We start from the raw sequence: 14,943 nt of genomic DNA on the forward strand, positions 1-14,943 counted from the left end.
AAGTTATATTTGACACATCATTTCAATTAATTTTAAACTTGTTTGTTTCAATAGCTGAAAAACTTGTTTGATCTCCTTCATTCTATCTATAAGACAAAATATTTTAGAAAATTATTACATATTTTTAAAAACTCATCTAACTGTTTTATATTTATTTTATATTTTATCTTTAAAATATTTATTAAGTTCCTTTTAACCTAGATAAGGGCGATTTTATTTATTTTTCTTCAATCACTTATAAAATATATGATTTTATATTTTATCTTCTTTTACACAAAGTGTAATTTTCATATTTTTAATATTATACTAAATAAGAGATTGACTATATGTTTGTGTGTATATAACACTTTTTACATTTTCGAATTTAATAGATTATTTTACTAAATATTTTTAATTTAACAAACTAGCTTAGCTTCAACAGTCAGTTCCGAGCTTTCAACTAATTAATTATGGTTTTATTTGGTCAAAAAAACCCCACCATATTATTAATAAACAAATTAAGATGTAGCAAGAGATTATATACGTATGAATGTCTAAATCATATACAACATAAGGATTATTAACATTATCAAGGTTATATATAATCTTTGATTATTCAATACAAGGAGACTAATATTAAAATAAAATAAAATCAATCTTACATTCAACTTTGTTTGCTTTGGTTTGATTTAGCACCACGCTTACTAAATTTTGTTAAAACGTATGCTATGGCAACTTTAGCACCTAGGCTAGAGTGACCACGAGAAAGACATATTGCAGTAGCACCTCCTAGAAGCAGCAAACTATTGGCTATAAACTTTCTAGATGGCCTTCTCTGGATCATCCGCTTTTGAGATTCAACAGTAACTTGATCATGGAAAACAGCAGGACGTGGTGGAGATACGTTACTCGTAATAGTGTCCAAGCAAGCCGGTACCTGCACACAAGAAGGAAGGGACTACTGGTCACGAACATTTATCTACTTTGAATTCCGTAGCTTAACATAAGAACTATTAAATACAACCCAAATACACCTTAAATGACTGGATAACCATAGAAGAATCAAAAGGCCCAATATAGTTGACAATATAACCACTAATATGACCAGAATAATACGAACAATGCCATCATCCAAAAACTTAATTTAACTCCTGAAGAAACATACCTAGTCATCATCCCAAAAATAAATGTGTGATTTTATAATAGGAGCTGTTTAATAGGATAATGGTGTTATAAATAGACATCAAGAACAAATTCAAAGTCTAAAGCAAATCCACCCCAAGCAGTGTTCTGATGACTATGAAAAGGCAACAGAAATTCAACCAGACTATGAAAAGGCATTAGAAAATCAACCAGACTATGATAAAAGGCATCAGAAATCCAACCAGGAAAGAAGTAAAATGATTATATGTGAAGAGCAGCACTAACCTTCTGCATTAAATTAAGTGAAGTGGTAACTGAACTTGATAAATGATAGTTTGTAACAGAGTATCTTCGAAGTGCATTATCCATCTTGCATACATAGCTCCATATGCCCTTGCGAAAAGCCAGCTTAGCCATCTCCACATTTAAACCAGCATCTTCTTGATGAAACATTGTGATCTCGCAGGCATTGCTACCAGGTACTGTAATTATTTAAATGCCAGTCATAAAACAGTACTTTCATTGCTAGAATGTTGAGGCAATGAAATATATGCTTAAATGGAGAACATGAGTACTACTGGTTGCAAATGAAAAGAAAGATTTTTGACAGACCAAATTCTGAATAAATGTGCAGAGATAGAAATAGGTTGTCATGGCGAAAGATTTCTTGATCTTCTTTCTTGTTCTTATTAGAAGATCGTGATTGGATCCTCATATGTTTGGTAAAAAGAAAGAAAAAATCTTCTTTGAGAATAATAAAAATGAAAGTGTTCAATTGGAACATGAATACGTGAGTACATTATTCAATTGAATAGAAATTTTAGAAAGAAATCACACTAAATATTATATAATCTTTCACGACCTTGAAAGACTAAAAAAGTTCAATTATCAAGAGCCTAAGAATATGTGTAGTTAAGGATGCCAATTAAATTCTACTAACTTTTACAATTATACTCCACAGAATTTAGGAAGCAGAAAATAATTTGGGGTATTTGAGGAAATTGCTTGAGTGAAAAAATACTCAACCTAACAATTTATGTAGACAATAATTACTGATAAAATTAATATACAAAATTAGGCTAATAAATTCTAACTCTATTTCCCAAGTTACAATGAATCTAGGCAACTTAGAAAGTAGAGTGGATTTAATATACTGTACTTTTCAAAAACATTAAAGGAAAAGTTCCCATTTCCAGGTAGAACCGACGGAAAAAACTTAGAATATGTCAAGACACTACCTTCCCTTATTTGCCAGCCAGATCTAAAAAGCTCAACGCGTACATATTTTCTCTGCCGTGGTGCCAAGGGATGCTCACATTCCTAACATGGTTCATGATAAAAAATGAAAAAGTAGTCATTGCATTGAAAAAAAAATACAGTTTCTATAAAAAAAAATAAAAAACAATTATTTGTATGCCTCCTCAATTACATTAGTAATTTAGTAGCAAGAAATCTCACAATTATCACATTCTTTCATAAACAAAGGTTGTATTTTCTAACAATTTTCTATATGCCTTGTTTGTCACTGTATTTCCCTTGGAACTATCATTAAGCAAAGGGATAAGTTCGAGATAGGACCTGCATATGTCTAAATATGCACACACCATCTGTAAGATATCAACAGATACGTTAAAGGATGGAGAATAGGGATGCATCACACATGCTGAACTCTTTGCCCATAGCAACAAGGCATACGAAAGTTTCCCCTAACCAAGTATGAAGGACTTGCAATGGGTAACAACTTCTATTTAATTGTATTTAACGAGAAACCACAATTTTTTATTTTGCAATATGCAAATATACAGTGCACAAATCCCAATAAATAAATCTCCAAATTGGCAGAAGAAGAAAAAAACCCAGAGAAAATATTTATAATTACCAGGGGATAGTTTTACATGTGAACAATAGTGTCTTCAAAGTTATAATCTGGATCTCTAATTTCTTGACCAGTATATTTTCTAAGAACTTGATCATTATTTTTTCCTCATTCCTACATAGCTACATCCTCTTAAATGATAGGGGGAAAAGGTTAATAAACAGAGCAAGGGAGAGACATAGCCGCATCAACATTCATATATTAATGCAATCACAGTACACAAATATATGGGGCATTAACAGTAATCACAATTCACAAATACAATGTTGTTCATTGACACTAATCAGCAGTAAAAAGCAATTATTCACATTACTATTATATTAAAAACCATAATTGGTGCATTACCTTTATAAAACAGTAAAATGTTTTATCACTCCCCTGCCACAACTTCCAAGCTAGTACATATTCTCTAGGCGTCAAAAGAGGGAACTTTTTAATTGTTTGACCAACTTCAGTACCATCAGATTTGTCTACCTGCAGTTGAGTATGCTTAACCACTGTTTTATCCCACTGTTTTCTGTAATCATTGTCCATGTAGAAGTTTCTCAGCATCTCAGATGAAATATCTTTGAAGACAGTCTTGCTCAAATATCTCAGGGGACCATTCTGCAACATCATCAGAGAAACAACTATGTAGTTTATAGATCATTTCCAAAACCATTCTGTTTTCATATGCATATAGTTAATAAATCAGAAGTTATCTAAATTAAGATTACACACTGAAAGAACAGAACAAGAATGTAACCTCCTGACATTACTATTTATCATTTAATAAAAAATGAACAGGGCATGAAAAACTATCAACTAAAATTCTATTTTCCCTTAACTTGGACTCAATTAGTTCCAACTGAACTATAGAAGAATATGCTAATTAGAGGACAAAGTGCACCAGAGGATGGTTTGACTCTGCATTTGTGTCTGTACCTGGGCATTCCAGCACATCATGTGAGAGAGAAAAGGGAAAAATACGGAGATGCTTTATTAACTATATAACCATTAAAGCTACATGAACGTCAGATAACAGGTCCAAAAACAATTATGAAAGCAACATTTTATTATTATTAAAACAAAGAAGTTACGTGTTAACTTTCCCAGAAAATACCATAATCGATTCAAGTCAGCAATCCAGTTAAAAATGAATAAGAGCATAAACCTTAGGATTGAAGCATTTCACATTGTAGCACAAACGATCGTTTCTTCTATCCAGAACATCCTCCCATCTATCATTCTCATTGAGCTTCTCATCCAAAATCTCCATTAAAAATTTCAAATCAGCATCTGTCACAAAATTCGAGGTTCTGCAAGAGTAGACAAAAAATTCCACATCGTCAAATAATCTTATTATACACCTGACTCAACACTGAAGTAACCTAGGTTTATTTTGTTTGTAGCTTAAAAGCAGTCAAAATCAGTTAGAGGTAAATACGAAGAGCTTATGCCAAAGAATTAAAAGTGAAAAATGCAAAGATCAAATTGAAGAAGGCAAAAATAATAAAAAAGAAAAGATAATTGCAGTTGGAATTGAAATAGTGAATTTATTTAACAAAATTGACGGAGGCGGAATAGAGACCTGGGGTTTGAAATGATAGAATCGGTGATGAGAGAAGAAGCGGAGGGAGACGGAGACGGAGACGGAGATGGAGACGGAGATGGAGCGAAGAAGAATCTGTTACGCTGCCAAAGCAATAACATAAGAAGGAGCAGAGCAACAGACGAAAGGATTCCCCACGCGCCATAGGCATAGATGTTGAACACACTACTCGTCGTCGTCACCGTCGTCACCGCCATCATCACCGTCGTCACCGTAATCATCGTCGTCGTCATCGTCATCATCATTTTCCACTCTTTCACTCTTTCACTTCTCCTCTCAATTCTCTCTTACTCTCGTTCATTTGCGTCTACCCGTTTTCCTTCTCATTCCCTCTTACCTCTTATTTTCTTATTATATTTAAAATTAAATAAATAAATAAATAACAGAAAATAGTGCACCACGTTAATTAATAATCACAATTTCCTATCATCACAAAAATTCTTGAATAAAGCCTCACCTTGTTTTCAATTAATTAAATATATTTTTAGGATTTCAAAATTTTAAATTTCCTTAAATTAATTATATACAATTTTGAATATTTAGTACTATCGTTATCTTTCAATTTCTATGGATGCGTTCCATTTAAATTCAAAAATGTTTATATAATGTTTGAAATATTTATTAATATATAATAAAATACTTAAACATTTTTTAGTTTGATTCTTCAAATTTGTATCTATATTACAATTGTTTTTCATTAAATTAGTTCATCATTAATATATTAGTTTGTTTATTTTTTTTACAATAACAATACAATATATTAAACTGTTAATTCTTTTCTTGTCTTAATTTTTCAAATTTTTTAAGACTATACGGTAGTTTGATTATCATTGCTAACATTACCATTTTAAAACGTGAAGACAAAAAAAATGTATGAAAATTGATTGAACTATTTTTTATTTACAACTCTTAGGTAAATTTCCATCATATAAACTTAGGTTGAGTAATTATAAACTAATGGATCGGTACATGAGTATATAGTAAATTATTAAAACATATACATATGTTATAATTTATATATTAAATTACTAATTAAAAATTAAAAATAGTTACAAGAATTAAATTTTAAAAATACACTTTATTTTTTTTACCTTTTAGATTTTTTTAATGTTTTATTAAAGTGGTTCATTAGCCTCACATTAAGTTAGGTTGAACCTAATACAATATAATTTATTAATTTAGACTGAATCCGGTTCATATTTTTTTTTTTTTTTATACTTTGATGTGTTCAACTAAATTAGGAAGTTATTTTCTACACTTTTATATATCTTTCTTTAGAGATATTCTTTCAAATTTTTGAAATTAGAAATATTAAACGCACAATAAATAGAGTAAATCATATTTTCAAAGCAAATATTTTCTAAATATCTTTATAGCAGCGTTGAGTTTAATTACAATAAATATGAAAATCTGAACTGAGTTTGGAAATAAAATATTTAGAAGAGAAGGCATAACGGAATTTGGAACTAATCGAGATGAAAGATATTTGCTTGATAATTTAAAATAGAAAAAAAAACCTTTGATAATTGTAAAAGAATATCTCAAGATAGACTCTCATTTCCAATAAAAAAAGATTATAAAAGTAACTTTTGAGAAAGAATAAGGTATCATGTTTCAATCCGTTTTATCACGTTTGCATCAAGGTTTCATAGTTAAATAACACTTTAGACTTAATTTTATTTTTATTTTGTTTACGTCTTCCTCATGAAAAGCTAAATCTTTTAAATTGATTCTTTTGCAGTTTTCCATTCAGTTGAGATTCTGATCAATAAAAATTTCGATTCTTCAATGATCTTTACTAGTTTATTCTACTCTTTTGATCTTTTGGAAATATGATTTTTGTAAAAGGTTATTCTCAAGTGTAAGTTGAGGATTCAATTATGTTCTCTAATTTGAATTTCTTGGTTAGTTCATATTATTTTAATTAATCTCTTGGACGCATAATTCAATAATTCAAGAAGTAAAAGAAAAACATTTTATAAGTAGATGCATGAATATAAGGAGATATTGAATAGATGCACTTGAATTGCATTAACACATATTTTACATTGGATTAACACATATTTTATAAAGTTTAAGTGGAAAAATTTGAAAGTCACTACTTTTATACTACATCTTCTTGGTACTAATCAGTATAATACTATTATCAGAGTGCTCTTCACTAAAATTGAATTTTTATAAACTTTAAGTGGGAAAATTTGAAAGTCACTACTTTTATACTACATCTTCTTGGTACTAATCAGTATAATTCTATTATCAGAGTGCCTCTTCGCTAAAATTGAATTTTCTTTTAATTTGATCCCAAAATGAGAACTATCAATCATACTAGGACATGTATATAAGATTAATTGACGATTGGGTGGGTGTCAGCAATGGCATAAAAGAAAGAGAACCAAGAGGAAAAATTGTCTCCTGCATTTTTCAGGAAATCTAGTTGGGAAAGTGAAAAGAAAAACAAAGATATTTATCAAATCTGAAGATAGTCTACCACAGCATGCAAATAACATTTTTAAGAAATCAAACACGAAAAACAAAAAGACAAGTTTTCCAATTTCTCTTTCTCTTGCATGAAATGAAGATTATCATGTGGATTGCATTATATACAAAAATAATAATAATAACAATAATTTCAAGGGGATTTGCTGCCTTTATTAAAATGCTTGTAAAGACTGGGAAATTTTACAAATGAAACACGCCTAAAACAATCTTAACACGAAATTATTAAACAAAAGTGGTGATTAAAATCTAACCTATACTCCAATAAACAGAAGTTATTATTATTTGTTTTGAGGGGGAGAGGGGTGGGGATAACTAAAGCAAAACGACACTTCTACATGAAATGAAACCCATTCTCTTAAGTGGACACCTCATTTAGAAACCCCATAGACTCCATGGACTTGAATAACAACAGCATCGCTACCTTGTTTGGAAAAAAAGAAATGAGATAAAGCAAGGATGATTCCAACTTTCAATCACCAAATGTGAAGCAACATTTCTGGCACAACTGCTACGTCTTCCTAACTGGTTTGAGTTGGAGAGGCCGTCACTGACTGACCATCATCAGACTTAACTACGTTTCCAATAGGGCCATGAGAGACTAAACTATCTCTGTCTGCAGCAACTTCATTGTTATTCTCATCTAAGCGGACAACTAGAGCAAAACTCTTCGACATCTGCTTCATAAAATCACCAGTAGTGTTAGCAGAACTCCTATGTTCATTTTCTCCAACTAACCCAGTTGTCATCATGCTGCTTTGCTGCCTTGCTTTCCGTTCTTGCATAGCCTTCTGTCGGTCTTCGTAGAAATCAAAATCATCCAGGATGGAAACATCAGTTTCATAGTTTTTAAAAATGGTCAACATTTCAATACCCTGTGGCAACTTCACCTGTCAAGTTTAAAATCATAAAGGAGCAACAAATCAGTAGCATGCAATCATGCAATTTTTAATAGCACATAATAAACTGATTTTTACAATTAGTTTGGAAGTTTATAGAATAAAGTAATACCTAGGATCTAAGGTTAAATTGACCTAACTGGTCTATCACCACTTTAATTAGAAACAATAATTATGAGAAAAACTAATTAAAGACAAAACAAGTGGCAAAAAGTAAACTTGGTAGATGACCCAAGCAAAGCTATAACAAATGTAATTCCAAACACCAAGGTGAACATACAAATCAGGACAAAAAATAACTTTTAGGTTGCCTACAAGTATGAGAAAGTTTCTCAAGGTAATATGTAACTCGACATTCAATTGTCAGAAGTTTTTTCATTGACACCCTGCAGTAATCATTTCAGTCTTCCTCTCAAATCTGACATGGTATGAAATTAGAGTAAAAACAGTAAAACGTTTAAAGAATGCTCATAAATTCGTAGATAGTGAAAGACCCCTGATTCTACCTCCTGAGTATCTCGACTGTTAGTCACAGGCTTGTTATCATTATTTTCAAGAACAATGTGACGAAACTGACTGTTTGGAACGTCTTTAATTATGTGCCACTTCACGGGAAACTGCCCACTCCACTTATCTTGTTGCCAGAAGTCCACACTCTTATCAAAATTGACAGGTCCAACCATTTCAGCTACCCCACAGAACTGAGCACTAGCATTTACCTGGAAATAGATGAGGCAAAAAAATTTCATGGCAGCCATCTTATATTAGAGAAACACTAGCAAAAACACAAAATTAATTTTAGTACTTCAGTAGTAATTTTAAACCTAATATCAGTCAAGAGATGTCAAATGCCTTACTCCATAACATTATAGCTAAAACAATATAATGCCATGAATACAAGATCAAGAACTAAACCCATTGAATCATTGTTTGGAGATCCTTTTCATGGGAAATAACCACATATTTTTGCAAAAGCTATCTTAGGAAACTGTGAAACAAGGCAGTTATTTCTCAAATACACAATCATATGTTTTTATAACAGAAATTAAGACAATTACAGAAAACTCTGAACCCAGGTTTGCTGCAACACAGGACAAGAAATATATAGTTACAATAGGTTGAAAATGGTAGCACTGATATCTGGACTTAAAATAGTTACAAATACCAGATAATTACCGAGAAAAAGAGAAATATAGGGCAGGCCTCTTGCTTCTCCATTGCTTGGCGATATGCAGCATCTAACTTCCTGTTTCCGTTTGGTGTACTAGCCCAGACACCATATTTAATGCTCTTGTGAACATTATCTTCACTGTAAGATTTGATGACAAAAAATTTGGCATCCTTGTAATCAATGGAAAAATCTGACCGATTGAGTGATTCATTTTGAAACTTGGCAATAGATGCACTATTTTTACTATTATCCACAGAATTTTTTTCAGCCAAAATTTGATTTTTCAGCTTTGAGGCCCTTGGTCCTCGGTTCTGCTCACTAAGGATATCAAGAGTACCATTACAATTGCAAAGAGATGCAGATGGCCGCCCTTGCCTCCTGCTATTTTCAAGAGAAGCACAATTCCTGTCATTAAGATTGGAAATAGAAGTATCTCCAAAGCTGGAGCCCTGGTTAGGCAGGTAGCCTCTACCATAAGAGTTTGAACCAGATCCAAACCCATACAATGTTTGTTGTTGATGAGAGGCCTACACAGAACAGAGTAGTCATCAGTATTTGATAAAATTGACAATGTATAAATGTGTTGTGCTCTGGCAACTTCTACTGTTTCACATTGTTGCCGTGCATAGTAATACTTCATCATGCATGGATGATAAACAAGCAATGGTTAATTTAAGACCAAAATTCAGAATTTATTGGAATACATTAATACCAGCCACTTTTCATTACTTCTATAATATTTGTTGGAGATCCCACATTGACTAGAGTTAAAACCAATTTACAATATGTAAATGGAGGACAACCCTCACCTAATAAACCAATTTTGTGAGGTTGAATTAAGCTTAAACCCACTTCCTAATATGGTATCAGAACCTATCTTAGAGAGGTTTAGGGTGAAAAATTGGTGACGAAAATCATCTACCTCACAATTACAATATCTGATCTTTTTTGTTGTTGTTGTTGATAGCCAATCCATGCAAGATCCTCGCATTGATCACTAAGGAATTGTTATATGCATTATAAGGTATACCAAAAAGCTCCTAGACAAGAATTTTTGTACGAGGATAAGGGAAATAGTCAAGTTTTTTACTGTATGCTAATTGGACATGATATCCTATAGACAAACACTTTACTATTGGTATTATGTATCCATTGGTGGAATTCTTATTTCTTGGAGAAGCAAGAAAAAAAAATGTTGTTGTTCGATAAAGTGCAAAAGCAGAATATCAAGCTATAGTTTTAGTTACATGTGAACTTAGTGGATCAAACAACTTCAATAGTTGAAATTTTGTAAAGTCTAACACATTTAGTTATATTCTGATAATCAAGCAGCCCGTCACATTGCTTCCAATCTAGTGTTTTTGTGAAAAAAATAAACATATTGAAATTGATTATCACTTTATTCAAGAAAAAATCCTATCCAAGGATATTAGTAGTGAGTTCATTAACTTTAGTGATCAACATGCAAATATTTGAACTAAATCCTTCAGAGGAACTAGAATTTAGTTTATATGTTCCAAGCTCGATGCATACAATTTATATTTTTTAGCTTGAGGAAAGGTGAAAATAATGATCATCTTATGTTGTATAGCTTTTATAAAGTTGCTTTTGTAGCATATAGTATGTCCTAGGTTGTAGCCCTTATCTCTAATTTATCAAAGTTGTACCCTTATTATTCAAATTTGCATATATAAATATAAATTAGTGAAGAGCAAGATTAATCACTGATTATCCAAAATCTCAACTAGTTAGTAGAATATGTAATATCTTGCACAATTATGCTTAAGTTATTGAACAAACCATTCCAACACTTGGCCCAAATGAGCCAAGTGAACCCATTGGCCGTGGAGAAACAGATGGCGATAAAGGCATCAAAGATCTTTGTCTTTCTGAGGGTTTTGAGCAATCTGACCATATACCACCAGATCTTGATCCCTCAAATCCTTGTTGGGATTCATGAAAGCCAAAGGAACCAGGTGCTACAGGAAAGCTGCCTCTACCAAAAGATCCCACTGATGGATAGCCCGCTCTTGGTCCAAAAAACATGTTATCAACTTGTTGATCAATACCTACCAGGTTGGTGAGCTCTGGCTGTGAAACTGGAGTAGGTGAATTGAGATATGATAAGCTAGGAGGAATCAGCTGAGGATAATAAGGTGGCCCAGTGTATGGAAATTGCTGCGAGGAGTATAACTGTGTGTCTCCACCTACAGAAGGCAAAGGTGTGGTAACTGGGGAATATGGTCCATAAGGCATTTGTGGGTTGAAGCCATACCCAGAATGGAAAATAAGTGATGGATTTTCATTGTAGACACCCTAAAAAATGTTTAAAAGAACATATATTGTGTTAAGCATTGCAAACAAACACTATGCACAAATAAAAAGAGATGAGAAATTCTCACAGGAGATCCAATTTCTAATCCTTCAGTATTGACATATGAAGAATATTCATCCCATTCACCGTTGCCATTGTCAAAACCTGGAAGTAGAATCACTAAAAATTAGAAAACAGCGATAGCAACAACAGTTACCAAATAAACTTTTCACAATAAAGCACACTGAGCACTATAAGACAACTGGGATAGTCAATGTCCACTTTGCAATTTGAAAATTATCTGGTAGTTACATGTGGTGTATGAAAAAAAAAAATGGACAGAAGTGTCGTTACTAAATTATGTACATTAGAACAAAGTCACTCCATTTACTTCCAAGGCAATAAAATTGATCTTAAATCTCACACTTTTGCAAACTCAAACTGATTATAAAAATAATTAAAATTTAATGCATCAATAGATTTTTTACATTTGTGTGCCATGAAATGCTCACAAAATAGATAACACTGAAAGAATGTGAAGGTGAAAGTGAGTAACCTATGCAGTAGACCGGTAATGCAAGAAGAATGTTGAATAGGATGCAAAAGGATAAAAAACTCAGGCGAGTGTTGCATTACTATATTGTGTTTCGAAAGGATAGTACCATTTCAGTACTTTATTTCAAAATGTCAAGGACAGTAACACATAAACATGAGGAAGTTACAATAGCTTTGCCCACATATATGAAAAACTTAAAAGCCATGTAAATAAAACTGAAATTCCTAGATGGTTGGTCAAATTAATAGTATAGTGATAATTCTTTCAAAAAATGGAAAGGACTTGCAGAAATGAAGATTAACCTCTATAGTAGAAAGCCTGGGCTTGGGGAGCATACACGTTAGGAGGATACAGAGGAACATCTCCACCCGAACCTAAAGATCCTGATTGACTTGTGGTCTCCCTCGAATGACCTATAGTCACTGTACCCTGAGAAGACTTAGAAGATATTGAACTTTCAGGTATTGATGAATGAAGTTAAAAAAATAGGACATATATGTGTGTGTGTGTGTGTGTGTGTGTGAAGAAGGATCAAGTTATAGAGCAACTTTAGGAGACTTACTCACTCCTCATCTTCACCTTTTATTTTTTCTTAATCTTATTAGAATCAATTAGATTAAAATAAAAGATCAGAATGAGGAGTGACTTGATCCCTTCCCTATATGTATTGATCAGGGGCATATCTAGTGAAAGGAATACTTTTTGTACGAGTTAGAGAACCACTACCTGCTCCTTCATGTTATCTGGTTCGGCTGGTATCTCTTCTGCATGCATGATCTATATGCTCAGTGACAGTATGAACTTAGAAACACAAGTAGTAGCAGTACAGATAATTGACCAACCAAAGCTAAATTTGGAGATAGCAAAACCTGAATTAATAACTACATGCACACAGATCCACACATGCAAACCAAAGAGTGTGAATATACTTTAGAATGGACAGCAGGCAAGTGAATTAGGGCGCAGTAAAACAGAATTGCTGGAAAGAAATGGAACCATAAAATGAAGTGTAATAGATCTCATACAAAAATAAATTAATTATCCTTCAGACTGTAGTCTCTCAGTGCCGTTGATAATTGAAACCATAATTACGAAATTTGCAACACAGAGATGTCTGACTTAAAGCGGGACAATTCATCTCCTGAACCCCCCAGCCCCCCAACAAAATCCACCCCAACACATGAGTTGTTTACTAAGACCACGATGATCCCATCAGGGATTACAGCGAGAGTCCACAATTCTTTGTTTTGTTGATAACACCAGGGACGGTGTCATTCATTACACAGAAAATTAAGATACCCAGATCAACATCACTAACGATTGTCTTACCCAGATGCAAGGTTTAAGGCGGAACAGAAAAGAAAGTAATGGGCATCGAACATCAAACATCAATTACAACCAAAACAATATTTTTTTTATTGAATTCATAAACATTTATGAAAAAAAAATCTCAATTTATCATTTACTTCGTCTCAAAAGAAAAATTCAGGAAGGTCAAAATTGGATGAAAATATAATAATGATGATGATGATGATGATGATAAGAATAAGAAGAATAAGAAGAATAAAGGAGTTGATCGCGTTCACATACCGGTTGTACGATCCGGAGCCTGCGGTGGTTGGATTGCCGCCATGAATCTGAAGAGGAAAGATCTTCAAAAGCCGCAGAAGAATCTCACCAAAATGCAAATTATGAACAGTACCTGTCTATTCATCTAGTGGTGTGGTGGAGTACCTCCTACTAATAAATCTAAATTATTTTAGTGTGTTCAATAAAATTGCTTGTAATTAGGGTGGGTTTGCGGATTCTATTGCATAAAGGAAACAACCTTAGTTTCTTAATTAATCTCATTTTTATCCATTTTCATAAACCTAGATCTATTCCAATTAAAAATAAATTCGATCCCATCCTTATCAATTAATTCAATTACTAAAGTTGGAGATTCTAATTACAAAATATATTATAAAGTCTATCCTTAACATAATTGAATTTCATTAAAAATTAGTTAGATTTAGTATATTCCAATAATTATAGCGACATATACACATAATTAGATTTTAAACGGATTCAACTAAATTATAAATTCTTTATTTTTATTTTTAAGTGTTTGTGCATAAATAATATTATTAATTTTAAAATATTTTAAAATATATTAAAATAGAAGAAGATGTTAAGACATACCTCTAATTGGACATGTAATACCTATTTAACATGTATAAATTAAACCACATATAATAAGTAGGAAAATATATAAATATTAAATTTGAGTTTTGTAGTGAGTATTTTGTTAATTGTAAATTATCACTACTACTAATATTTTTTAATTTCTTATTTCATTACAAACTATATCTTCTAAGTTATCATTCTATAATTTCTAAAGAAGGATTTTTATGTTTCAAAATGTATACGTCCAGCATACTTTGCACGTTAAAAATACAATTACAAAATAAAAAACAGTTTTTATTAAAAATTGCATAATAAACAATTACAAAAATTGTATTCTTATATTATATATATATATATATATATAATGATCAAATTACATCGTATAATTTTTATCCAATGTTATTGTAATTGGAAAATTACTTTCACAAAACTTAAATATATAAAACTTTATACTAATATAAATTTATTTGATACTTTGTGTTATATATATTAAAATATATTAAATATGAATTATTTTATTATTACGAGTTAATTTTAACAAAAATTTAACTTCAACAATTATAATTATATAAAATTAATATTTAACTGTTAAATTAATAAAATTCACTTTTTATATAGAATTATTGATAATGTTAGTATTTCTATTTTAGGACCTCTTTCAATTGTTCCATATGCATACCTTATATTACATTATATATTTTGTGGTTGTCACATTTTATGTTGTGCTCTTTCAATGTTAGGGCACACTTATA

General features: G+C 31.6%; 2 protein-coding genes across 7 annotated transcripts; both read right to left on the minus strand.

Annotated features, from left to right (window-relative positions):
• Nucleotides 1–556: 556 nt before the first annotated feature.
• Nucleotides 557–4,939, minus strand: LOC137818725 (uncharacterized). The gene is made up of 6 exons (XM_068622302.1): nt 4,569–4,939; nt 4,152–4,296; nt 3,344–3,604; nt 2,361–2,442; nt 1,408–1,604; nt 557–916 (listed from the first exon to the last, which is right to left on the minus strand). The coding sequence occupies exons 1-6, from the start codon at nt 4,832–4,834 to the stop codon at nt 644–646; spliced, it is 1,224 nt and encodes a 407-aa protein (XP_068478403.1). The 5' UTR covers nt 4,835–4,939; the 3' UTR covers nt 557–643.
• Nucleotides 4,940–7,216: 2,277 nt separating this feature from the next.
• Nucleotides 7,217–13,913, minus strand: LOC137812662 (YTH domain-containing protein ECT4). Of its 6 annotated transcripts, none has more exons than XM_068614822.1 (8): nt 13,616–13,913; nt 12,752–12,789; nt 12,328–12,454; nt 11,558–11,634; nt 10,956–11,471; nt 9,161–9,682; nt 8,491–8,703; nt 7,217–7,975 (listed from the first exon to the last, which is right to left on the minus strand). In XM_068614822.1, exons 1-8 carry the CDS (start codon nt 13,656–13,658, stop codon nt 7,607–7,609), a joined length of 1,905 nt encoding a protein of 634 aa, XP_068470923.1. In that variant the 5' UTR covers nt 13,659–13,913; the 3' UTR covers nt 7,217–7,606. The 6 variants fall into 6 exon arrangements, with proteins under 6 accessions (XP_068470923.1, XP_068470915.1, XP_068470947.1 ...); XM_068614814.1 differs by having other exon boundaries at nt 12,328–12,463; nt 13,616–13,890; XM_068614846.1 differs by having other exon boundaries at nt 12,752–12,802; nt 13,616–13,850.
• Between the last annotated feature and the right edge of the window lie 1,030 nt (nt 13,914–14,943).

This window comes from Phaseolus vulgaris, chromosome 10 (assembly GCF_000499845.2).
Source record: "Phaseolus vulgaris cultivar G19833 chromosome 10, P. vulgaris v2.0, whole genome shotgun sequence".
NCBI classification, from domain to species: domain Eukaryota; kingdom Viridiplantae; phylum Streptophyta; class Magnoliopsida; order Fabales; family Fabaceae; genus Phaseolus; species Phaseolus vulgaris.

What these genes read in the sequence shown, in the direction of transcription:
- LOC137818725 (XM_068622302.1), bottom strand. Translation starts at nt 4,834, where the DNA reads ATGATGATGACGATGACGACGACGATGATTACGGTGACGACGGTGATG. An exon ending in CATTTTACTGTTTTATAAAG is followed by an intron (nt 2,443 to 3,343) that starts GTAATGCACCAA and finishes GAACCATGTTAG; the next exon opens with GAATGTGAGCATCCCTTGGC. An exon ending in CACTTAATTTAATGCAGAAG is followed by an intron (nt 917 to 1,407) that starts GTTAGTGCTGCT and finishes TCTTGTGTGCAG; the next exon opens with GTACCGGCTTGCTTGGACAC.
- LOC137812662 (XM_068614814.1), bottom strand. Translation starts at nt 13,658, where the DNA reads ATGGCGGCAATCCAACCACCGCAGGCTCCGGATCGTACAACCG. An exon ending in CAGATAACATGAAGGAGCAG is followed by an intron (nt 12,464 to 12,751) that starts GTAGTGGTTCTC and finishes ATATCTTCTAAG; the next exon opens with TCTTCTCAGGGTACAGTGAC. An exon ending in ACAGTCGAGATACTCAGGAG is followed by an intron (nt 7,976 to 8,490) that starts GTAGAATCAGGG and finishes TAAACTTGACAG; the next exon opens with GTGAAGTTGCCACAGGGTAT.